At 35.6% G+C, this 27,492-nt stretch overlaps 2 protein-coding genes across 2 annotated transcripts; both read right to left on the bottom strand.

The window, feature by feature from the left end:
- Positions 1-1,763: 1,763 nt before the first annotated feature.
- Positions 1,764-12,981, bottom strand: LOC138305022 (transforming growth factor-beta-induced protein ig-h3-like). Its single transcript, XM_069245434.1, has 12 exons — positions 12,681-12,981; positions 10,821-11,032; positions 10,303-10,492; positions 9,714-9,812; positions 9,173-9,283; positions 8,603-8,718; positions 6,008-6,239; positions 5,207-5,418; positions 4,624-4,813; positions 4,116-4,214; positions 2,447-2,557; positions 1,764-2,101 (listed from the first exon to the last, which is right to left on the bottom strand). The coding sequence occupies exons 1-12, from the start codon at positions 12,832-12,834 to the stop codon at positions 2,001-2,003; spliced, it is 1,827 nt and encodes a 608-aa protein (XP_069101535.1). The 5' UTR covers positions 12,835-12,981; the 3' UTR covers positions 1,764-2,000.
- Positions 12,982-13,696: 715 nt separating this feature from the next.
- Positions 13,697-18,835, bottom strand: LOC138336761 (transforming growth factor-beta-induced protein ig-h3-like). The gene is made up of 6 exons (XM_069286316.1): positions 18,560-18,835; positions 18,213-18,424; positions 17,470-17,659; positions 16,961-17,059; positions 16,052-16,150; positions 13,697-14,989 (listed from the first exon to the last, which is right to left on the bottom strand). Exons 1-6 carry the CDS (start codon positions 18,744-18,746, stop codon positions 14,886-14,888), a joined length of 891 nt encoding a protein of 296 aa, XP_069142417.1. The 5' UTR covers positions 18,747-18,835; the 3' UTR covers positions 13,697-14,885.
- Between the last annotated feature and the right edge of the window lie 8,657 nt (positions 18,836-27,492).

The following is a 27,492-nucleotide window of genomic DNA, read 5'->3' on the forward strand; positions in this document are numbered from 1 at the left end:
GTATTGCGCCCTGGCGCTTATTTGGTCGATTGCGGTTATGTATTGAAGCGATTAAGTCTAGAATGTTAAAATAAATATATTATTTTGACAGCATTACTCCACTGATTATTTTAATAGACGAATTTACGTATTGTATCAATCAAAATTGCTGAACTGTGGATAGGTGGTGCAACACGTCAAAAAATCAGTTTTAGAACATTTCGACGAATTTGATACCAAAGTTTCATTTTCTGCAAATGCATACATTTCTTATTTTCTCTCTTTTCCATACAAAATTTCAATTAGCGAGCACCTTGTATGTATGTACTTAATTAAGAGGAGCTACCATTGACATCATAACGACATGTCTGTTGGTAATAACAACCTGTCCACAAGTACAGGAAGTATCAATCTATAATCAGACTTTTATTAATAACGGTGGTCAAGGATATGCTAATAGTCCGATGGTCCTGTCCAGATTAGTATTATTGAGGAATATGTAATAGACAAAGTTCAGATATAGGGTAGCCTTTGGGACCATTTCTAATGACCAAGGGGGAAGTACCGATATACAAATGGAATGATTGGTCGTTGTCCATATCAGCATTTGGGAATACATATTTATAGCCTACATCGGCATAATTTCCTGCCCGATGATTGTCAATCGAGTTAATTTATTCATAACAGCGGTAAACAACCCATTTTTCAAATATAAGCAATTTTGTTTTATGTTGTCGACCTTCTGTTTTGCTGTGCCCTGTATCCATCATTAGAAAAACAGTACTCCAGGGTCATGTAAAGTTTGTTATTATATGGTACATGGACAGGGCTATCAGTACTATATGATGTTGTCATTTCCTTTTGTTTTCATGTTTACTCTTTGTCATCGTTATATGTTTATCAACTACTTAACTGTATTTTGTATTTTCCGTCATGTTATCCTCGATATTATAGGTTTTACAAATTTTGACATATTAACTCGCGGACTAAGTCATGATAAAACCGAAACTTTCAGTAGTGAAAATTGATCAATTCCAGGCTTACAAACTGAAAGTGTTCATTTTAAGATTACAGAGAGCAACGCCCACCTTCAAAGCCATGTTATGTACCGTTATTTGAAAGAACCTCAAAGAACCAAAGTACCTCTCTTATCTATTGTCGCACACAGAGCCTTCAGCCTATGTAAATTGTTTCACAAATATTAGTTTCCGGACGATAACTTGAGAACACATCAACAAATTTTTTTCAAGCTTCATGCTATGGTACGTTGCATGACTCAGCAATGATAACCTGCCATAAATTAGATGTAATTGACGACAGCGGACCTGTGTTGCTATAACGCAACACTAACTGTAAGCTGGTTGATACATGTTGTTTGGTTGGTCATTTTAGGACGGAGTTCCTTTGAACATCGCGTTTGTGAAAAATGAAGTCCAGTATTTTAACGGACTGGTAAAAGTTGCTGTTGTGATCTTGATTTATATACTACTGGGCTGATAGAATATTAAATTGATTGACCTTCATGTGGATTATGCACCAATATCTTCCACCAATATCTTCATCAAAATTAAAAACCACACAAGTTCATATAAACGATAAGTATTTGGGATTTAAATAAAAACGTGGGGACAGTTGACTGAAAGGAAAAGAATGTAGGATTAAACCTTGTTTTGGTATTTGACAAAAAGTATACCTTATTTTATTGTCCTGTGTCTTGTTTAGAACAATGAGTGAGTATTTTAGTGGCCTGAATTTTTATAGTTGATAAATAAAACATAAATATATTCCAATCAGTTGACTTTAATTCAAACATCATCGGTATCTTAAACTTCTTGTATATATATACACACACATGTATATGGTACGGCGGCTATTAGGGCCACTGTATAGTTTATTTATCTTATACGTACAATACGCCGCCGTAATATGGTATGTGAATTCGGGAATAGTTGTTGGAAACTCCACATACAATTGGATTACATGATAAAACTAATTTCCCAGCAATTGAAATGCTGTATTGACTAATTTGGAGGAAGAAGAACCCTGTCGATGACTTGGATAACGCCATTAGTGAGAATTACGTCAAAGATTTTTAACAGTGCTCCGTTAATTGCCACGTTTCCTGGAAAAGGAACATTTGTGCATCTTAAGGCATTACAGTGAGCCTGTGTAAATAAAATATACACAAGTTTAATTATTCCGTATACACTGTCATATACAGCTATTATAAAACTGTTATTGTGAATGATGCGGAATATGTTTAACAAAGGTTTATATAGATAATAAAAAGAAGAATATGCAAATTTGAAACTATTAAACATTGTTTTAAAATGCTTTATTTTATGACAAGAATGTCTATTCGCATGATTATACCGTTATTTCGATTTTGAATACAAAAAAAAAAATAAGTTGAATATCATAATACATGTATATCCAGTACGAGAGTTAAGTATTAAATTGAACTTACCTTCCATAACTGTCACAGTGAGCTGCTTATTGTTGGCCGTGACAAGCCTTTGGTTGTCATGGATACCTTCACTAAAAAGGGTTTCGGTCAACACGTGATACTTAACCAAATCTGCAATAGTATATAAATAATACGATTATTGGACGGAATCTACGTCGTCTCAAGCGAGGCAACTCCACTGTAATGCTCTTCATGAAATGAAAAAATATCATTTTCCTACCAAAACTAAATTATGATATAAGGATCTCAAATGATTATACGAGCGGTAATTTTATGTTGTGAATCTTGTATTGAGGGAGAATATAGTCTATAGCAGGGATTTCCTTTTTAGTCACAAATTACATTTATTGCATATGGGGATTTTTTTCATTTAAAGCACAGCTTCAAATACTTGAACACAGTTTTTTTTATCGATAATAACTATAATGCATATTTCCCGTACATACAAATTAGTTAAGTTATGGGTTTAAAATAGTATATATGTATAGGAGAAACACCTCAAACTGTGGAATAGTCAAGATAATGGTAAGGGCCGAGAACTATTCGTTATCTTGACTATTCCACAGTTTGAGGTGTTTCTCATACTTAAAACATGGCATTGAATGTCACTGGTACTCTCCACTATTACACTGGGTATTGTTTAACTATTCCACAGCTCCATGTAAACCCTTACTACCTATTTAAACCTTGAAACCTATTCATATTCATTGCATTACCTCACTCAGGAACAAGAATCATGATTTGCATGATTTTTCTGAAAGATCCATGCACAGGTTCTATATAGTACTCACACTAAAACATTTACTAAGTTTAGTTTTCACTGTTCAACATGGATGACCATAAATATGGAGCTCTGTATATGCAGTAGTGATGATTTTTGGATATAAATTTGAAGTGATTTGGGTAAAAATCTTTTCCCATGCAGCACGGGCCTTAGAGCGAAGTTTAGAAGGAGAAAAAACAACATAATATTCCCCAATGTTTTGGATATATACACAAAGTAGTGAAATCATCTTGCAAAAGAGTGTGTTTTTTGAAAGTATTCCTTGGGAATTATTATCTTCTTGAAAGGTGTTGGGATGTATATTTGTTTGAATGATGCCATTTTTATGGAATATGAAGTAATTTGGATATACAAAATATGGGGGGAAAAGCATGTCAAGCATCTGTTATTTCATTTTGGCAGAAAATTCAGCATTGTCTCATGGGATTTAATCTTCTCTCTTCTGGATTTGTCCAATTGAATTCTTTTCTGGGTTTGATACAGTGGCTGTGAAATAACTGATGAAATTCATTTTGGAATGAAGTGATGAAAATTGTATATATATATATATGTATATCGGTACTATGAAAATAAGTTTACAAATACATCACAAAAACGTTGACAAGTACATGGGTTAATCTTTAATCAATTTCTCGGAGGATTTAATGACTAAGGATGTATTTCTGATTACATGCTAAGCTATGTTCACCTGAGTCACTACATTCACCTTCAAGCGTGGAATAGTTACCTTTTCCCGTGGAATAGTTCGCAAACTATTCCACAGCAAAAGGTAACTATTCCACAGTAGTAGGTGATAATAGTAGACTTTGCTCCGACTATACCTCAAGCTATAACAATAGATGACATTATAGCCATCTTTTAAAACTGTATATGGATAAAACCTACCAATAAGACCAGTTTTATTCGTCAGAAGATTATGGAGAAATCCGTCAGGAAGCTTTGCAAATGCATCGTTTGTTGGCGCAAACAGTGTAAATGGTCCACCTTTCAAAACAAAAGCTGGATGTGGATTTTATTATCCTTGCACAGACTTGCCGCAAAAAAATGACAAATAAAGGCTAATATTTCAATGTTAAAAATTATTTATAGTTCTGTAATGAAAGGGTAATTATAACTTATAAGCGTTGTCAACAATACCTACCAACAATGTAAATTCCTCCGCTCAATAAAAATACCAAAACAACGTGAACTGATACAGAATTGTTGAATGAGTTCGAAATAAAGCTTTTTATGGAAACTTGTCAAAAAGTACAAGAATTAAATAATCTTTTGGTGTTTTTTTTTCATCATGACCGTTTTGCACCATACAATACAGGTTTACTCTGGGGTCAAATTTTAAATGTATTACCTGAACATATTCATAACAATCTCGTTACTAAAATCTATGATATACCTTTGAAGTATTCTGTAAGATTTGCCCGTTTTACGACGTCACAGAGAACAGATAATGTCGGGATATCAGCAAGGTGTTCTAACAGGGACTGGGTAGGCGGAGGGTACATCACTCTTTGGATCATGTGAACCACGCCATTCAAAGCAGGAAGGTCTGGATGGGTAATATCCACTCCATTAGCTGTTATTTTCTGTAGAATTGTATAAAAGATATTGTTAAATGACAGCCATTTTATAGACGGCCATAGATGTAAAACATATTTAGTGAAGCAACTAAAATTAAAAAAAAAATAACGTCAACAAATTTTGTGATCGTTATTGTGGCTCAAATATGCATTACTATAATGTTAAAACTCCACTGAAGGTTATTTATGATAAACAAACTGGGTATATTTTGAATATGTTGATGCATAACCCATCCATCATAAATGTAATTGTTATGCAGTCGAAATGCACAGCACGAAATGTATTTCGTCAGTGGTATGGGTATTTCACTTGGTTCGTCAATTACCTATTTCCTTTGTTAGTGAAATAATGGAATTCTCCCATTCTCCTCTGTTTATTCTCATATGACTGCAATGTACCTGTCCTATGATATTTGTCCTGATCTTTATCCCATCATTCAGGGTCGAAAAGGTAATGTCATTTTGAAAAGCGTTGGACCCTTTTCGGGCATCGAGTACGTGGGATGAGAATACATAATCCGCAAAAGTCTTGTTTTTATTCAGATCATTCAAAACGTCTGGCGGTAACCAGCTAATTCCATCGTCAACTGGTGCAAATAATGAAAAGCAACCTGAAAGGAAAAGCATCAATATCACTAGATGATGCAAGAGCTAATGAGGGTGTTAATAATTTCACAGCACATCAAGCCATGCAAACGTTTTTGAAAGTGAATAAAAATATATTAGCTACAAAAAAATAGAAATAAAAAATTGCACTATTTACATTATTTTAAAGAATAATTGAAATCACCAATTGACATTGTCTTTTATATGTAGTCCTTTTGACATTTTGGCTTTAGAGTACTGCATTTCGTAACCTACATTTTGGTTGTAATCTTGGCACATCGATATTTACTATCCTATCAATACAATAAGTTTAGTGTAGTGTTAGAACTTTGATTATATTGTATGGAGTGTATCATGAGTCGTATAGTATTGGCTTTATTTTGTTTTCACCATATTCTTCAATAACAATGAATCATTTGATAATCAACACACTCTTATATCATATTATGATAATGTCTGTTAACACATTTTGTATGTGTTACACCCAGTTATGCTAAGTTAGGATTCACTACGAAAAGGAAGTTCCCGTTAGCAGCCCTGTTACCACTGACTGCCACGTAATGTAGTATATATAGATAAATATTGATACGTTACCATTATCACGTAACAATGTCTCCAGTTTTGTTCCGTGTAGAAGTTTAACAAAGGTCGTGGCACCATTTCGAGAGGCAACGTCTAGAAGTCTGTTCTGTCCTGATGTAAAGACATCGTGAGTTATAAACAGAAAGACTAAACATAACTTTTCCATGGTGTGATCTAAGACGATGATTTTTATAATGGCAAAAACTAGTTCATAACAAGTGCCAATGTCATGTAGAGATTTAAACTGCATGAAAATATTATTCTATTTTGAGAACCTGTCTTCAATATACAGCCTTGGTTATCTTCATTGACCCCCGCGTACTTACCAAGATAACGTTATAGATATGAAATACCTTATTTAGTGCAAACTGCGGATTTGTCAACATTTTGAATTTATATCCATATACTTCTGTAAAGTTATATGTCATTTTAAATTTATTGTTACCAATAAACTTCATTTCTATCCGTTTGTATAATCACATGATTAAAATTTATTTCATATTCAAATATAAGTGTACGCGGTTTGGAGCATTTAATATAACTTCGTGGATAGAAATATTTGCGGCTTGCCATTTGCGAAATAGATACAATGCTATATAAACAAAATTTGTTGTTTCTATATTCGTGGTTTTTTTTACAAGATTCTAAAAAACTGTAAAGTATTAAATATATGTATATACTTATTACATAGATTACCTCAATAGTTGATCTTTATCATTATATACAGTACCCTACAAATGTATTCTATGACCTTATATATAATCTCGGTTTATGTCCAATTACGTGTAGTGGTTGTAATTATTAATATGAATATAATATATGCTTTTAAAACTTTCGAATCTACTTAAAATTACAATACTTATACTACGTGAGGTATGTTTTCGCCTTTTGTTTGTTTATGTTTAAAACAAACGGATTGGGTTACGACAATTTATTAAAACCCTCTCCACATCTACTGCATAACAACGTATGCGAAAACGACATATACAATTTACACAACGGGTAAAAATTGATATGTAAAACATAAAATATATAGCGAAAGTAAAAAAAATCATCAAAAATAACAAGACTGATAAGATGCATTTCGAATACTATAAAACTAAAAAGAATTTGTAAAATATATTCAACTATTGTATGGTACTTCCTATATCTACATTTGTACATGTCATTCACACTCTCTGGTAAATTGGCCATAAAACACATTTCCTATATCCATCCAGCGTGCACTTCAATTCGTTCTAGATATACGTATCTGGGCTGTTTGAGGATGTCACATCACCTTACGGCTGTCTTTCATATGGCAAGCCAACAATGACATTTATTCAAAGAGCAAAGTCGATCCTTAATTTCACTGCATATATATAAGATATCTTGATTGAAATATGAGATATCTCATATAATATATAAGATATCTTATTTAATATATAAGATATCTTATATATGATATATCTCATATGGTGTTTTTTTCAACTAATCTAATCATATATAAGATATCGTATATAAGATATTTTATATAATATATAAGATATCTTATATAATTGAAATCTCGTGCTTTAAAAGATATCTTCTAAAGGAACGAGATTTCAACAAAGGCCCAGAAATGAAGTCCCCCTACCCAGAAGTCATAGAGAGCTGTAAAGCATACTACTACTCGTTCAGCCAGACTCCTGTTGGCTTCGTATGCTACGCCAGTATCAAGCGGTTGGTTGAACTAGACAAAAGTATGTATGTATAGATAGGTCACCATTATAGCCAATATATTAATTGTCGCCATGTTCGAATTGACAACTAGAGTGATGGGAATTAACTGCTTCTGTGTTTTCAATACATTGTTGAATGTAACCAAATAGCGGCTGTTTCTCCCTTTCAGTGCCACTCTGTCATTGCGAATTATATTCTGTTTTTGATTATTTTGTGTCCCGAAGTGCTCCAAATGATGCTCGAGGGAGAAATTAGTTTCTGATTTTAAATGCTACGAAATCTCATTCTAAATTAGATATCTTATATAGCAACGAGATTTCAATTATATAAGATATCTTATATATTAATTAAGATATCTTATATACGATATAAGATATCTTATATAGAAAATTGAATAAGATATCTTAAATACTATATGAGATATATTATATTCATATATAAGATATCTTATTTAATTTCTATATGAGATATCTTATTAGATGTCTTAGATATCTGTTAAATTATATGAGAAATCTTATATACTTTATTAGATATATTATATGTTATATAAGATATCTTATATGTTATATAAGATATATTATATACTTTATCAGATATCTTATATATTTTATAAGATATCTTATATAGGTATAAGATATCTTACTTATTTTATATAGCATATAAGATATCTTACATAGATAAGATTTCATATATAATTATATAAGATGTCCTATATAATTCGATTAAATACGGGAAAGACCTTGCTCCTTCAATAAATGTTAAATTGGCTTGCCATACTTTCAGTCAAAATATGTATTAACAAACGTCTCAAAAATCACAATAAAAGTTGAGTTTAAGTTAGCCTTTATTTACAATGATTAATAAGACATATTTACATATATACAGATAAAGCGGCTTCGTTTATCAGCTATATTTAGCCAGTGTTGACGGTGGCAGGAGGACCGTATCGATGACGTGAATCACACCATTTGTTACTGTGATGTCAGCTGTCGTCACTTTGGCGTCGTTTATGATGACTTCATCTAAAAATAAATCAAAATTATTTTATCATTACTTGTCTATCATAGAAATCCAGCAAGGTATGTCTGATACAGACAAATTCCATATGCCATTTCCATTTGTCTACTTTATGTGCCTAGTGGCCGAGTCAAAATACTCCGTTAGTCCTGTGATAAGTGGAGGGGAATAGTATCCGGGGGAAATCACACGAACCCCTGTCTGTTATATACGAAAGGTCCCTATCACTGAAATACCCGACAAATATGAACATTTAATATATTTGAAAAATATCCTATTAAACGTACAAATAACTCGTAACACTCAACTCTATTACATATATTTAATTTCATTGCAACTGTGACGCTATGCTTTATTATGTACTTTCGTTTTGCCATTAGAATGGCGACTTTATTCTATGTTTTCAAAAAATATTGTTATCGTAGATTTAGAATTTGGATGACAATGATGATGACGTACCCGCAGTGATCTTAACGGTGAGATCCTGATTGTTGGCGGCCTTGACCCTTTGGTTGTCACTCAGGCCAGCACTGTACTCTGTACCAAGGATGACGTGATACTCCAACACATCTGTACAAATGCAACAAACTTATATTGTATCATAAGAAATAACCTACTTTCAATAAAACTGACTTGTCAAATGACTGTTTAAAATATTTGTTTATTTGTATTTTTGTATCTTGACACGATGTTCAACATGTTGAAGGCAAAAAAGGAATTTCAAATAACGAAATAAATTGCCTTATCGGTTCTAAGATGAAAACAAAATATTGAAATGTATTAAAGTTGCTGATTTATTCGATTTAGTCTGGATAAGTACATCCTGTGACGAATAAATAAATTCAATCATTTATGGGTAATATGAAGAGAACACAATTGGTTTTTTCTGTCGGAATGGCTGAAAGTTATCCATTAAACTTGGAAGTATCAAATGACGACAAGGTCATGATCACTAGTTGGAAGTTTGATGTTTTTTTGGGTTTTTTTTTTTCATACTCACTATTCAATGCCGTCTTATTCAGCAGAAGATCATTAAGAAGTCCAGGGGGTAGTCTACCGAAAGCGTCATTAGTAGGCGCAAACAGAGTGAAGGGTCCTCCTGTTATAAAGTAGCATTGTAAAATAATGTTAGCATTGGCAAGTCATTTGATGATGATGATTTGCCTGTTCTTGAATCCGCTCATTGTTTTTAACAAAACGACGCCGTTTTCTGACGCATATTTATTGTGATTGTCCAACTACATAAGGTTAAATTCCTTTATTGCCACTCCTAGATAGCAACGTTCTTGGTGATTATGATAAAAAGTCAATATATCATCTAAAGTTATCACGTTGTAGCTATCATATTCTACATTTTACATTTACCGTGTACTGTACATGCAATGCTATAGATATTGATCATACTGCCTCATTAAACATTATTGTAAAAAGGCGATTAAATTTGTATTTTTAACATGAATTTCCTCTTACTTACATTTCTTTTGATATTGCTTCAGTGTCGATGTAAGTCTTTCAAAATTTAGTGTGTTTTCCTACTTTTAAAGATTCAATGTGTTAACGAGCTTTATAGATTTGATTTGTTTTCCTACCTTTGAAAAAGTCTATGAGGTCTCCCATGGACACGACGTAGACGAGTTGTGATAAGAAGGAGGTAGCCGCGACGTAATTTAGGAGTGTCTGTGTCGGAATTGGATACAACACTTTGTCTATCATATGGACAACACCGTTACTGGCGTACTGGTCAGCTAGTATCACATTCGCTCCGTCTATCGTTACCTTCTGTAATAAAATTTATCTTTTGTGAATAGGTCTGAAAATGCTCGCTTCAACAAGAAAGAAGGACAATGATATTGTTAATCAGATGTCTTCGTGGATTCTGTAAGTGAATTTTTGTGTTGCACATAGTCTGGATTAGTTTCATCTTTAATAAGAATCAAAATATCCTTCTAAGCGTTATTTATTTCTGCAACATTGTGGTATTTGTTACTTGTACTGGTTGTTGGATCAAAGACTGGAATAATGCTTTGTGATATAAATAAAGGACGAATAGAGTAATTTCATGGATTGTAAACGTTTATGTGAGTTCGAAGTCACAGAAGCAACTTACTGATCCATAAATGTTGGTTCTGAGTTTTGAGGTCCCCTCCACCGTACTGACTAACTCGTCATTTTTCAGCTGACCAGCGCTGACGTTCCCACTAACCACGTGATAAGTAAGCACCTGGGTCAATAGTTTCTTGTCGCTGGTCAACTTGTCCAGAACACTTTGATTCAGAGCTTTGAATGCTTTGTCCACAGGAGCGAAAAAGGTAAGTGGTCCTGTGAAAAAAAACAAGGTGGGAATAAGATTGAAAACATTCTTAGTAGTCAAATATTAGAAACATTGATCTAAGCTTTTCCTGTTATGTAAACATTATCTTTTGAGACATTCATACTTTGCACACATTCGGAATAAATTAAAAATTTTCAATCTACAATTGTTTTTTTTCATTTTTTTCCATTTAAAAGAGTTAAACACAGAATACGCCTAAAGAAGATCTCCATGCATTTCAAATGTGAAATGATAGCGAAATATAAGATTCTGTTATGCCAAAACCAACATATTATTGCATAAAAGAGCATTACATATTTCTGTTCTGTTAATTTTATGCTCTGCTGGTGCCTTGTTGAATTGTATATATTGTCCCCATTGCATGATCGTAAAAGACGACAAAGTTTGAGATATTTTCATTTCTCTTCCTGACCTTCTTCCTAACGCCTCATTTGTCACCACTTTCTTTCTGTGATGAAGGCTTTTTATGTTCTCCTGATCAAGACTAAAAATGGGTTAGCTTCTTCTTCTGTTATATGTTCGTTACAAGGTAAAATGTGACCGAGTGGGGTGTGATTTTTTGCGTCTTTGGCGGCATGTTTTAATAAGATAACACTAAGGGCAAGATTTTGATATCACACCTTCCCAAAACATACACTTTCCACACAAAAAAATAATTCAAGGAACAGCTAAAAGTTAATTTTAGGGTTACCTTTTCAGTTTGCTATTGATATAAATCAAATTGAACTGTAATTGATGATGATGACTAGATGTTTGCCTTGTTTGCATGATATAGAAGATACCTACTCTACCTCAATGCTGTGAAGCTCTGTTTCCGAGTGAAATAAAGAAAACCAAACACTTATATGACGGAAATCGACACACCTTTTTTTTTCTTATTATTAAATTCCAGAATACCTTTTAGAAAATACATGATATGGACAGCATTTGGTTGCTTGGTTTCCTTCTAAATATCTTTCATTCATAATTTGATGCTTAATTTGACATACAATATTCTTTGAATGCCATTCAACATTCAATATTTATTCCATTCTCTCATAAGTAATTCTTAAATGATCATTTGTATTCTTCCTAATTGACTTTCTATCAAACGTCTCACGAATCTACCTCACGTTTGACATTTCATTGAGCGTTCTTACATAAATATACATGTAATAACAAAACACCGAATCAGTGAAAAATATTGTTGATTGGGCCAAACGTCCTATTAGCATCTAGTTACTTAGTACGATCTCTCCCGTGTGCGATGTGTTGCATTTATGAATATCTGGATCTTTTAGGGAGAGCTGCAGTATATTCGTGTTGTGTCTACTTGTAACAGTGGAACCTACGCTTGCCCTTTTTATAGTGATATCTCATTGAAGCATACCATTGAATACACCAAAACAAGCACACCACACCCGGTCATATTTTGCTGATGATGGGCAAAAACGTCGTCTCAATCCATGTATAAATATATGCTCTAAGCCTAAGCAGGACCAGAAACTACCGCTTTTCTAAACTATGGTGTCTCGATCAGGAATGAATATTTGGCGAAGTGGAATTATTTTGCTCAACAATTCATAATAGTCTTTGAAAAAATATGGCTGCTATAAAATCTGACACATACGCAAGGAAATTAAGTTTTTTTTATACCTTTTCCACTAAGCGTGTCCGTTAAGTTTCCTTCCTGTATCAAAGTACCGAGGGTTTTACCTCCCAGTCTCACAGCTGTCATTAAAACATTTTCCTCTGCCAAGCCACTTCCACAGATCAACAGCGCTAGTCCGATAACGTACGACCCGATCATATTGGATTTGTTCCTTGTTCTGGCCAGAGAATACGGTCACTTTCCCTTATTGTACTATGTTGTGTGGTGACTCCACACGTGCCCCACCAGATTGTCTGTCTTGTGAGAGGTAGATGTTATCATGACACAAACGTGTATTTCTGTCACATGTGGTCAGTACTCTAAGGGCACGTGACCAGTTACGTGAGCTTTGTGGTTAGATAAGGATATGACGTCACAGTAGAGGAATGGATGAAATATTTATTTATGTTTTCGTCAAATAGTCTGTATTTGAATAGGTATTAAGTATGACGTCGTGTGTTTGCGAGCGCAATGTCATACTTTTCAAAGAAAACGACGTGCGTTTCAGTCACAAAATTATGACGTCACAATGGATTCCTACCCGCAAGGGAGGTAACTCTGTAATACAGCTTATTAGAATCATATTTTAGTGTTTGTTCGAGAAAAGGTTTGTCTCCTATCACATTATAAGATTTTGATCACGAGTTGTAATTCTATTTCATACATTTATCTTCAGAAAGGACATGAGCTTTTTGTTATGAAAAAACTATATAATCTGACACCAAAATTGCATTTATAACGATATAATGGTAACGTTATATTCCTATGTCACCAAGTTGCATTCATATCGACCATATGTTACTATTTGGTAACAATTTTATTACATTGATTGCTACATCATTCGATGTCTACATTACAAATTTTAAGTTATATCTGATGGCGATATTTCCTTCACAGCAGAACGGTGTCGATCTCGTGATCATATCGTTTCAGTATTCTCTGAAGTATAATGTCATTTCGCATTTATGTAAATTGTTGATATTACACAATACCACCGGTAAACAAAACGAAAACAATTCCATTCATACCATCGTCTTTTATTTTTTTTACAATTAGGGACGTTGGAGTTTAATACAGTAGTAGTATACAATAGGATATGTAGAGAATAGTGGAAGACACAAAGGAATGTTTAAACTTTGCTTCACTTTCTACTTGGACGAATGAAAGTGTCTGCAGCTGAAGGCTACTAAATCAAAACCACGCCAAAATATAAATGGTAAGATAATAAAAAGATCATCATAAAAAGATCATTCAGAATGTTCATCTGTTTCGAATGCAATTAGTTGTTGATTGTTGTTGTTTTGATAATGGCTAATGAGAAATGACCATTTTCATTTGAATAGAAAATATATGACTTTTCAATGACGTCATCAATGTAACATTAATTGATTAATGATACTCAGTATCGTCTACTATTAATCCATTGAAAAGTATATGGAATTTTCTAAGATATATTTTGGTATTCATTTGTTAACATATAATAGTATGTAATTATCGTGAATGCATTTTGGAACAAAGTTTCACTCATATTTAAAACTATAACTACTGCCATTTGATAGCACTTTCATTGGTTTAATATACAGGATATTTCTTCCTTCTCGAGTGCGACGGAAATTTTGATATTTTTTAATGCTAAGCACAAGTGAAATATATGGAATCAGGAAACGAGGAATATTTTATTTACAACATTTGTGATGCCTCTGTCCTACACATACAAAATGTAGACTAAGCTTACTGATACTAGTAATAATTTGATACGATGCCTACACATGTACTTACTCCTCTTTAATTAACTCCGCTTAGAAATTTAGTTTCACACATAGGGCGCAAATTTCGAACATAAATAATCAAATACAACACATTTATGTTCGAACATAATAAGAAAGATGCACATAATATCATAATTTTGGTATAATATTTCAAATTGATATTTACACCTTAAATGCTGTATTCTGATTGGTTAATACTGCTTTTGTCACTCGGGTGAAAAATACTATATATATTTTCACAATAAAACCTTATTTGTCACTCTAAAAAATGTAATTTGTCTCATATGGTATCGATGTCGACGCCATTCGTTACTATATATATTGCACAGCACAAGTAAATAAAACAAAAATATTTTTTATTCAAATGATGGGTATAGAATGGTCAAACTGGTGACGTCATACGATATCTACAAAGTTATACGTCTATTGGCGATATTTCCTTCACAAAAGGACAGTGTCGATCTCGTGAACAACCCCGTTGGTGGCAGACCGATCTGCGGATTCAATCGTTGCTGTGACATTTTTTAACGTCACTGCCGTCGCGTCTACAACATAATATTTACAAAATTTAAAGTAAATAAAATATGTAATAATCAACATTCATAAATTAATGAAAACCGAGAATTTGGGTCTGGGAAAATTGAATGAGGAAACAGTCTAGAGTTTTACTTTTTCGATTAATTCTTAATAATAGCTAGAAGAAAAAGAAGAAAAAACCCGTCTGAAGGTCAACTCCGTGTCCGAAACAAACCTTAAGTTGATAAACTAATAACAATTATAATTTTAGAACATCTACATTGTATTTCTATGACCTTAACACCAAACAAATTCTAGATTCCCTGTGTAAATCTAAGTTAACAATGAAAATTCATTTCGCTGTTTTAATGATAGTCAACTACTGTGTGGTATTAGACGGTGTCTGGAAATGTAGGACAACCTGCTTTATGGGAATTGACATTTAATCTATATACATGTAGTTAATTTTGTTCAAGACTTGATTATAAGTGTAGTATCAACTCTACAACATTATCAAACTCGTTTTACAGTTACAATTTAGAAATTAAATGTCATTCTGGTTAAGGTATGTACTTTTGATTTCATTTCAACAAATTTTATTATACATGAAAATATATATATATAAAGGATCAGATAACAGTCTAAACCTACATAAATCTTCTCCTGTACCTTCCATGAAGAAACAACAAATACGAACAACAAATTTGAAGTCTTGTCATGTGGGAATTTCATAGATATTTTAGTATAAAAATGTCTCTTTTAAAATGGATAACACCGAGAGAGATATTAAGACTCTTCAATAATCACTTTTAAACTATTTCTACGATCGGCAAGAAGTGATGTAAGAAACGGTTCTTTTATTTATTTACGGTTCTAAAATGTCGACATCAGTAGTTCAAGCTGAATCTTCTTTGTACCTGAAAAGGTGCTACCAAAAGCCTTATGCAATGCGATATGACAAGCTCACCATTCCTTCTCCTGCACTCATCTACTTATTGTTGTTTGTGAATGGGTTTTCTAACGTCTGACTTTACTAAAAACATGTTATTTATCTATTTATCAATTAACATATTTCTATCTGCTTTACATACTTGCACTGAATTCGACTCCACTCAATGTCTTTCCTGTTCCAACCACTTGTAATCCTGCGCTGTACATTGTGGAGGCCACGATGTGATTTTCTAAAACAGCTGAAACAGACAATATAAACATTTATAACCAGAAACTAATTTCACGATTATTTGGAAGTTCAATTCCTCAATAGAAAAGCATTGCAAAAGAAGGTTATCTCTTTAACTTAGAAAACATTACACATGTTAAGGAATTCCTTCACTTACATGTAAGCTAACAACAACCTCGGGTTTCACAACATTTTGTGACTCTCACATAAAATATCCCTATCCTTCATATCCACAAACAATAGTATTATAATACATGTATATCACATGATGTAGCCATATACATACAGGGTTGTAACGATTGAACCACGAGATGTATTAACAAATATTGAATGTACCCGACTCATTTCAATTAGGCCTAGATCATCATGTTGACAAAAACACTTTCACATGTTCTTCATCAAAATTGCATCTTATTGTCAAATCGTCAATTCTTGAATTAACATAAACCACCAGTTTCAAAAAGATAGATAGTGGCAATAGTGAATTAAGACGCCCAATTAATATTACAAACATTATAGATTAGTATTAAAAAAGCAGATAGTACAATAAAACTATCAAGGGCTAACTATAGCATAACTGATTTTGTGAAGAAACAAACCGAACCTCGAAATAGCTTCAATGGGATGATATAAAAATGGAATGCAAATACGTAAGTCATAATTTGAGATAAATTAGAATATGTGGTGATTTATAGCAAAAATCAAACACAGTGGCTAATTATCCAAAATGAGCAGTAATAAATGGGTGAAGTATGAACGGCCCTTCTTGTAGTGTATGTCGTATATACACATGTGGAACTGATTTAGATGGCAGACTTACTCTTTAACTTTGGTATATCACTGAGTAAATTGGCGACAGTGCCAGATGGTAATTTGGAAAAGGCTTGTTCATTGGGCGCAAACAGCGTATAGAGTCCACCTGAAAAGTAAGATACTGTAAGATTTTCTGGTTAACGGATAAACTATTCTAATGTAACATTTATATTTTATTGGAAATTTCTAAATTTTTGGACCTGCTCTCTTTATATTAAGCATATTGTTCGACTATAAATATGCTAATTTTCCCAATAAGCAAAAAATGCGATGTAGGTGTATAGGTACCCCTTTGGAATTGGTCATTGCTTAATAGGTACATAGAACAAAACAAACTTTTTTGATAAACTAATGCGTCCAAACAAACACATTTGAATGATTATTAGAAGTCGTTTCATTCTAAGCAGTAAGCGGAATTCATGGACAGACTGAAAGTGGGATTATAACTAGCTAGAGTATCAAAGTTTTTTGCATTCATCGCCAATGAATTAAAGAATCTGTGTAAGACGCCATTACCTTTGAGGGTGTCTAGAAGTTGAGCCTTGGCCGCCAGTAGTAGCAGCGTTTGATAGGATGCAGTGTTAGCTACATATTCGTACAGACTGCCGGTAGGTAGTGGGTACATAACGCGGTCTATTAGGTTAATGACACCATTCGTAGCGTTTTCGTCACTTCTTATGATTAATCCTCCTGATGACGTCATCGCCTGCAATAGAGTATACCTTCAGTTCATTAGTATTCCGAATTTGCATATAACAGAGTTATCTGCACTTGCGGGTAGGTATTGATTGTGACGTCATGTGTTTGGTAGCGTAACGTCATACGTTTCGGAGAAAACGACGTGAATTGCGCTCACAAAATAATGACGTAACAATCGATACCTACCCGCAGGGGAGCTAAATCTGTAATATGCAAAGACGGAATATGAAAAAAAGCACTGCCCCAAATAGCCTTGCAAAACTGAACAATTTCGAGACCATTACTATAAGCTGTCATGACGCAAATTGTGACACCGACGACCGCCATGAAAAATTAGTTGTCTTTCCAGTTTACGTTCTGTACAAGCTCATAACTGCAAATCTATATATGATCTATCTATCTATATATGATACGTTGTTGAACCCGGTGTTAAAATCGGAAGTTGTTGGTACTTTTAAAAATATTAACAATGACTAACTAAGACATATTGTCAGACAATAAGTTAATTAACAGACGCAGACATTGTAATATATAAGCAGCAACAATCGGCATTTACTCACTGTTTTATTTGAATTGGAATATTTGTTGATTCGGATAGGCAGGCCTCCAGGGGTACTGGACGGTAACAACTGTTCGTTGGTCAGTGTAGAGGTATTGATAGATTTAGGTAGGATGTGGTAGAGAAGAAGCTCCCTCATAGTGTTGTTATCTGATGTCACTTCCGGTGGCAATTCTTTAAAGGCTTTACTACTTGGTAGGAATATTGTTGTGTCTGCAACAATAAATGACAATTTTTTTTACAATTTTGTATATTAACGCAGAACACAAAACAAAAACGGATATATCTATAAATACGAATGGATTACGGTAAACCTTAAAGATGATAGGATACTGAGTAATGACTTACCTTTAGTAAATCGGAGTGTTTTCCGTAGTCCGGTGCTGTCTACATACTGTAGGAAGGCATTGCCTTGGAAGAACTCAATACATTTCAAAACATCCATTTTATCCAAGCACGCGTAACTACATTGTGGAGAAAGAACAGTAAACACTAGACACACAATCAAAAGTTTTGTCATGCTGTACGTCGCCATGTTGAATTTACAAGACACCGTGATGACTGGCTATAATATACGGTACGTGTTACAAAAGTTATCATCTAAGATTAGAGAATGTGGTTATCTAGTTTTAGCAAGATAGGGTATGATAATCTACAGCGTTATCAAATACGCAATTCAAGGTCGACCCTGATCACACACATTGCTGACCATCCTCAGCTTTGTTTACTTTGATATTGTTGTCAAATAAGCATGGATTTGAATCTTAAACGGTGAAAAAACATGATGCAATTTAAGCAAATGTTGAAAGCGTGGACAATACATTATAATGCATAACAGAATGGTACTTGTCTTTTTCAAACTGCACTATTGTGGTAATTTGACAATCAGACTTTCATTACAGCAAAACAACTTGCTCGTGTGTATCCAGACAGTGTAAACTCTTTTCGCGATTTTCGAAGTAAATTCGTGAAACTATATCTCCGCAAATATATATCTGGTCATCTCTATTGGAAATAATTTCATACTTGTGGTAAATCCGCAAAGTTAGTATTCCTTAATGTGATTTTTAAACGGAAATCGCGAAATTTATTAGCCGCAAAAGAAAGTTGATTTGCAGTACGTTTTAATGATATTATGTTATGCAAAAGGCATAATAAAATACTACAGTGCTAATATTTTAGAGGTTTTCGCACCAGAAATCAAGTGTTTAAACAAGTTGAGCTAATGGTATTTTCCCTATATTGCTAATATGGTAATAATTATTAATGCGTTAATTTATCGTTGCGCTAACCTCAGTGTTTAAGATTATCTTTGCGCGAAAATCTGATAGCGTCAAAATAGGAACGTTTACAATATATTTCTAGAGTGCACATATGTTGTATTTAGTTCAGAACATAGATGACATTGCTAGGAGTCTCGACAATGGCGACCAAGTCGACGTACATAGTACCTCTTGACTTCTCGAAGGCTTTCGACAATGTCCCACATCAAAGGCTCCTGTGTAAACTCCACCACTCTGGAATCGGAATCGGAATCGAGAGGGGAGGCAGGGACAAGCTTAACAGAACCCTGGATGTAGTTCTTGAGGACCAGTAACATTGGCAGTCCCTCAAGGACTGTCCTCGGGCCATTACTATTCCAGGTCTTCATCAACGACCTACCTTCATGTGTTACGTCCACTCCTCATTTGTTCGTAGATGACTGTTTTTGTACAAAACAGTCACAAATCGTGACGACTCTGTGCAATTTCAATAAGACTTGGACAGACTGCAGGAATGGGAGGAGTTTCAACTCAGAGAAATGTGAAGCCATCCGGTTAACTAGGAGGAGGAACCCATTGGTTACTCCATCCATGGTCGAGACTTTCAGTTGGGCAAGTATTTATTTAACGTAAGTTTATTTATATTATATTTATTTTTATTAAGTATTTGAATCAATATCTAAAACAATTTCTCCTGGAATAAACATGTTGAAGCTACCTGTAAGAAGGCCAGTGCCACCAGTGCTTTCGCGGAGAGAACGCTGAAAAGGGTCTGATAAAAGCGAGGGCTGCCTGTTTTGCCATTCTAGTTCGTCCCATCATTGAGTATGGATCAGTTATCTGGAACCCGCATACTCAATCCTACATTGATAAATTAGAACATGTCCAGCGGAAAGCAGCCCGGTACATCATGGAGGACTTCAGAAGACACAGCAGTGTCACAGTCATGTTCCAGATGCTCGGCTGACACACTTTGCAGGAGCGAAGAATCCATGTCCTACAGGTAACAGGTCTTATCAAAATCCAATGAACACCACACCTTCTTCCCGCCACGTCAACAAGGACCAGGGGACACGACCATCGCATAGTCCAACCACCATCAAGAACGCAGACTTACCAAGACTCGTTGATTTCATGCAGTGAGGACGTGGAATCAGCTTCCAATGATCGACAGTTGTGACAGTCGATGCGGACACTTACTTTCTAGAATGCGAACATTACCCAGTTTACTTTTTCCAAATAGAAAATCACAGTCAACAAAATTGTTGTGTCACATGTTACTGCATGAGTCTTACCGATGGATTATAGATGGTTTTGTTCTCACGTTCCATCAATTGGTTTCAGTGGATTTTCGTTTTCAACACGGTGGTTAAAATAACATTTGGTCAAGACAATATCTGTATCGTTTCAAATTTATCCTAGTACAAATGGTGAAATCTGAGACGTTTATAACTTATTTTTTGAAATATTATTACACAGTGATTGTGCATCATGTTATAATAAGGTCTCGTTTGGTATCGGGCCAGGTCATTTCCGATTAAGACTGACCATCGAGAAGCACCACTAACCTTAGTCTATTCAACAAATGAATATTATATCTACCCAAATATAGCAATCCGTCGAGATTAAAGGTGATTTGCATACTACGAGAAAATGGCGACGACGACGAGGGAAATTTAAAGTTGCAGAGAAAAGAAACTACTGTGTTTTGACACAATAGAACATGCATGTGTGATGAAATGGATGGCTACGAGTAGATAATTTATTCCTTTGTTGAAAAGACCAAGGTAAGTGACGATTCTCGGTGACAATGTTTTGTAATAGTCTGAATCGGAGATGACCTGGCCCGATACCAAACGGTGTCGACTTATGTAGCAGTGCGCTCTGGCCCTAAACCAGACATCTATCTCTCATAATGTCTAAGTCTGGTGTCAGAGCCAGATTATCTCGGGCTAGGTCAGTGACCTGATTCTGGTATGCGACTCATCCTCATGTACAAGAACTTCCAGTGTTTATAATATGAGGTAAGAGCAAATAATGGACATGCTGGTTTTTTCACAAACAAACAGAAACCTGATTTAGTATTTACGACTCGTCACCTTTCGTAGATGAACACATACACCAAGTATGAAGTTTCATTTCCTTATGATACATTGTAGGAGATATAGGCAACAGGAGGTCAAAGGTGAAAATACAGGTTACAATTACCTTATTTCCGTACGCAACACAAGTTGTCTCACCAGGATTCCTATATCAAGTAAGAAGTTTAAGAATCAAATGATCGTAATACAGATCCATTCCCAATAAAATATAGGTCACAGTGACCTTGTTTTTATACACAATACCTAGTTATATACCTTATTCGACCCAATAAGCGCACAAGGTGTTTAAAAAATGAAAAGACGAAATTATTGCAAACATAGTTTTGTGTAGTACTGGTCTTAATTGATACAGTCCTGGGCTATTGAAATTGAGGCCTCAAAAAGGGGGACGGGCGCTTATTGGGTCGAATACGATATGTATGAATTCAGTCCCAATCGCTTATCATGAGATAAAGCACACCCTCTCTAATAAACAAATGGTAACCCAAAGCTATCTGAGTGACTTGTCCCCCTCATCTGCGTTCTTGAGTTTAGATATATATATATAGTTTTTAATATCATGTAAATTGTCTAACCGTTATGGATATCATAAGCAGAAATCCCAATTGCTTCTCGCGAGATAAACCCCACCCTCTACTAATAAACAAATGGTAACCCAAAGCTATTTGAAGTACAAAGAGCAACAACTCTTACAAATAATTTAATTCTTCTTTTGTTCAATTCATTAAAGATCTAAACAATGCGATCAAAGTTGGTTAATCATTGTAGTTCATGATAAACTCACTAAATATAAACTGTTATACATCGTAGTTCCAAAAACCCTCAATATGATTATAGAACCCCAGTAGATGAGGTCACTGTGAAATGATATGTCCCAAGGAATATTGACCCCTTCTTATTTACTTTGGAAGGGCTATATTTAAAGATGCTCCACTGCCGACAGAGCATAAATGATACTAATCAATGATGTTTAACCGTGCATAAAGATGTGTTTAATTGACAGACAAGAGGCCCAAAGGGCCACAACGGTCATCTGGCTACCTTGGCAATAGTAAAATTAATTACATATGGGGTCACTTTGTCAGGACCATGTCAGGATCATTTCATGCAAGTTTCAGCCAAATCGCACTGGTAGAACTTGAGAAGAAGTTGAAAATGTGTTTTCAAGATGGCGGCTTTGGCGGCCATCTTGGATTTCAGATCAACCCGAAAAACAACACTTTGTCAGGACCATGTCAGGATCATTTCATGCAAGTTTCAGCCAAATCGCACAGGTAGAACTTGAGAAGAAGTTCAAAATGTGTTTTCAAGATGGAAGCTGTGGCGGCCATCTTGGATTTTGGATAGACCCGAAAAATAACAACACTTTGTCGGGACCATGTCAGGATCATTTCATGCAAGTTTCAGCCAAATTGCTCTAATAGAACTTGAGAAGAAGTTCAAAATGTGTTTTCAAGATGGCAGCTGTGGTGCGCCATCTTGGATTTCAGATCGACCCGAAAAATAACAACACTTTGTCGGGACCATGTCAGGATCATTTCATGCAAGTTTCAGCCAAATCGCACTGGTAGAACTTGAGAAGAAGTTCAAAATGTGTTTTCAAGATGGCGGCTGTGGCGGCCATCTTGAATTTCAGATCGACCCGAAAAATAACAACACTTTGTCGGGACCATGTCAGGATCATTTCATGCAAGTTTCAGCCAAATCGCACAGGTAGAACTTGAGAAGAAGTTCAAAATGTGTTTTCAAGATGGCGGCTGTGGCGGCCATGTTGGATTTTGGATCGACCCGAAAAATAACAACACTTTGTCGGGACCATGTCAGGATCATTTCATGCAAGTTTCAGCCAAACCGCACTAATAGAACTTGAGAAGAAGTTCAAAAATGTGTTTTCAAGATGGCGGCTGTGGCGGCCATCTTGGATTTTGGATCGACCCGAAAAATAACAACACTTTGTCGGGACCATGTCAGGATCATTTCATGCAAGTTTCAGCCAAATCGCACTGGTAGAACTTGAGAAGAAGTTCAAAATGTGTTTTCAAGATGGCGGCTGTGGCGGCCATCTTGGATTTCAGATCGACCCGAAAAATAACAACACTTTGTCGGGACCATGTCAGGATCATTTAATGCAAGTTTCAGCAAAATCGCACTGGTAGAACTTGAGAAGAAATTCAAAATGTGTTTTCAAGATGGCGGCTGTGGCGGCCATCTTGGATTTTGGATCGACCCGAAAAAATAACAACACTTTGTCGGGACCATGTCAGGATCATTTCATGCAAGTTTCAGCCAAATTGCACCGGTAGAACTTGAGAAGAAGTTCAAAATGTGTTTTCAAGATGGCGGCTGTGGCGGCCATCTTGGATTTTGGATCGACCCGAAAAATAACAACACTTTGTCGGGACCATGTCAGGATCATTTCATGCAAGTTTCAGCCAAATTGCACCGGTAGAACTTGAGAAGAAGTTCAAAATGTGTTTTCAAGATGGCGGCTGTGGCGGCCATCTTGGATTTCAGATCGACCCGAAAAATAACAACACTTTGTCGGGACCATGTCAGGATCATTTCATGCAAGTTTCAGCCAAATTGCACTGGTAGAACTTGAGAAGAAGTTCAAAATGTGTTTTCAAGATGGCGGCTGTGGCGGCCATCTTGGATTTCAGATCGACCCGAAAAATAACAACACTTTGTCGGGACCATGTCAGGATCATTTCATGCAAGTTTCAGCCAAATCGCACCGGTAGAACTTGAGAAGAAGTTCAAAATGTGTTTTCAAGATGGCGGCTGTGGCGGCCATCTTGGATTTCAGATTGACCCGAAAAATAACAAACACTTTATCGGGACCATGTCACGATCATTTCATGCAAGTTTCAGCTAAATCGCACCGGTAGAACTTGAGAAGAAGTTCAAAATGTGAAATGTTAACGCACGGCGGACGGCGGACGGCGCATGGCGGACGGCGGACGACGACGGACGAAACATGACGACTATAGGTCATCCTGACCCTTCGGGTCAGATGACCTAAAAACTACATACACATGAAATCATTTATTTTGCTTTTGGTGCATGCACAATCAGTACTTCATTTTATATAGGGCAAAGTGCCATGGAGTTTTTTCAGGACTCATCATTACCGTATTCGACCCAATAAGCGCCTAGGGCGCTTGAAAAATTGAAAAAAAAAAATGAAAAGGTGCTTATAAGACGAAATTATTGCAAATCTTTACAGTTGAGTGTATGTAGTTTAACGATGCCTTGATATGGAAATTTAATTTAAAGATTCAAGTTAAAGTAAGCTATATATAACTTGATAATTTGATTGACCAATGTGAATATATCTTCAGGCAGTTGATTCAGGAACATCGTCTAAGAATTAAGTCCATATAGGAATTCATTTCATATCTAGGAAGTTGTTATTCAATCATTGCCCGACATCATTTTAGGGAATCATGATCTTTACGCCATTTCTGCTTCCTGGTATCGAATATATAAGAGACTAGGGATATTCTTTAAAACACACCGAAAGACACACCACAGACACTCCGGACACAACATACACTACAGACATGACACACTTCACACCAGGACACCTCTGCAGATATACCAACACTAGGAAGCATGGAAATTAATTGTATGACCATGTATTTTAGTAGACGGAGAACTATTAGTGTAATTCCCGTCAGGATCTATACTAAGTCTGCATATGGAACCAAATAAAACAAGAGGCCCAAAGGGCCTTAACGGTCATCTGACTACCTTGACAATAGTAAAATTAATTATATATGGTGTCACTTTGTCAGGATCATGTCAGGATCATTTTCAATTTTCTTTCAACAAATTTTATTTCAAACAAGAGGCCAAGGGCCTTTAAATATAGGAACTTAATTATACATAGTGTCATGGTTGTCATCTTCGATTTGGGATCAACCAGAGATGTAACAATACTTTGTCTGGACCATGTCAGGATCATTTCATGCAAGTTTCAGCCAAATCCCTTCAGTAGAACTTGAGAATAAGTTCAAAATGTGTTTTCAAGATGGCGGCTGTGACGGCCATCTTGGATTTCGGATTGACCCGAAAAATAACAACACTTTGTCTGGACCATGTCAGGATCATTTCATGCAAGTTTCAGCGAAATTGCACCGGTTAGAACTTGAGAAGAAGTTCAAAATGTGTTTTCAAGATGGAGACTGTGGCGGCCATCTTGGATTTCAGATCGACCCGAAAAATAACAACACTTTGTCGGGACCATGTCAGGATCATTTCATGCAAGTTTCAGCCAAATCGCACTGGTAGAACTTGAGAAAGTTCAAAATGTGTTTTCAAGATGGCGCCTGTGGCGGCCATCTTGGATTTCGGATCGACCCGAATAATAACAACACTTTGTCGGGACCATGTCAGGATCATTTCATGCAAGTTTCAGCCAAATCGCACCGGTAGAACTTGAGAAGAAGTTTAAAATGTGTTTTCAAGATGGCGGCTGTGGCGGCCATCTTGGATTTCGGATCGACCCGAAAAATAACAACACTTTGTCGGGACCATGTCAGGATCATTTCATGCAAGTTTCAGCCAAATCGCACCGGTAGAACTTGAGAAGAAGTTCAAAATGTGTTTTCAAGATGGCGCCTGTGGCGGCCATCTTTGATTTTGGATCGACCCGAAAAATAACAACACTTTGTCGGGACCATGTCAGGATCATTTCATGCAAGTTTCAGCCAAATCGCACCGGTAGAACTTGAGAAGAAGTTTAAAAATGTGTTTTCAAGATGGCGGCTGTGGCGGCCATCTTGGATTTCGGATCGACCCGAATAATAACAACACTTTGTCGGGACCATGTCAGGATCATTTCATGCAAGTTTCAGCCAAATCGCACCGGTAGAACTTGAGAAGAAGTTCAAAATGTGTTTTCAAGATGGCGCCTGTGGCGGCCATCTTGGATTTCGGATCGACCCGAAAAATAACAACACTTTGTCGGGACCATGTCAGGATCATTTCATGCAAGTTTCAGCCAAATCGCACCGGTAGTAGAACTTGAGAAGAAGTTCAAAATGTGTTTTCAAGATGGCGCCTGTGGCGGCCATCTTGGATTTCGGATCGACCCGAAAAATAACAACACTTTGTCGGGACCATGTCAGGATCATTTCATGCAAGTTTCAGCCAAATCGCACCGGTAGAACTTGAGAAGAAGTTTAAAATGTGTTTTCAAGATGGCGGCTGTGGCGGCCATCTTGGATTTCGGATCGACCCGAAAAATAACAACACTTTGTCGGGACCATCTCAGGATCATTTCAGGTAAGTTTCAGCTCAATCCCACTGGTCAAACTTGAGAAGAAGTTCAAAATGTGAAAAGTTAACGCACGGCGGACGGCGCACGGCGGACGGCGGACGGCGCACGGCGGACGGCGGACGGCGCACGACGACGACGGACGAAACATGATGACTATAGGTCATCCTGACCCTTCGGGTCAGATGACCTAAAAACCATGGAAAGAAGATAACGCCTTCATCGTAATTATTCTTCAACCACAATTACCAAAAATACATCATCAACAACAAAACATTTATATAGATACATTACATGTAGTTTTGGTCTTTATTTATGCCTGGACAATTCAAATTGAGGCCTCCAAAAGGGGGATGGGCACTTATAGGGACGAATACGGTAATTATTTTTAGTATTTTGATCTTGAAGTAAAATAAGAAGCTCAGTTTTCAATTGTAAATGTGGTAATGGTGTAAATTAAGTAACTTTTGTAACTGAAGAATAATACAAATTTGTCTTCTCCTGTTCTTGATCTTGATAGAGAAAAATTACCATTCATCGGCGGTATAGCATCTTTAAATAATTGTTTTATAAGATATTATAGGAGATATCTTTAGGTCAGATGTCATTTTATAAATTCTCAATAACAATATGAAG

Source organism: Argopecten irradians, chromosome 12 (assembly GCF_041381155.1).
Source record: "Argopecten irradians isolate NY chromosome 12, Ai_NY, whole genome shotgun sequence".
Lineage (NCBI taxonomy): Eukaryota > Metazoa > Mollusca > Bivalvia > Pectinida > Pectinidae > Argopecten > Argopecten irradians.

What these genes read in the sequence shown, in the direction of transcription:
- LOC138305022 (XM_069245434.1), bottom strand. Translation starts at nt 12,834, where the DNA reads ATGATCGGGTCGTACGTTATCGGACTAGCGCTGTTGATCTGTGGAAGT. An exon ending in GAATAAGACGGCATTGAATA is followed by an intron (nt 9,284 to 9,713) that starts GTGAGTATGAAA and finishes GCATTTGTACAG; the next exon opens with ATGTGTTGGAGTATCACGTC. An exon ending in GAATAAAACTGGTCTTATTG is followed by an intron (nt 2,558 to 4,115) that starts GTAGGTTTTATC and finishes ATACTATTGCAG; the next exon opens with ATTTGGTTAAGTATCACGTG.
- LOC138336761 (XM_069286316.1), bottom strand. Translation starts at nt 18,746, where the DNA reads ATGGCGACGTACAGCATGACAAAACTTTTGATTGTGTGTCTAGTGTTT. An exon ending in ATTCCAATTCAAATAAAACA is followed by an intron (nt 17,660 to 18,212) that starts GTGAGTAAATGC and finishes ACTCTATTGCAG; the next exon opens with GCGATGACGTCATCAGGAGG. An exon ending in TGGAGTCGAATTCAGTGCAA is followed by an intron (nt 14,990 to 16,051) that starts GTATGTAAAGCA and finishes ATTATGTTGTAG; the next exon opens with ACGCGACGGCAGTGACGTTA.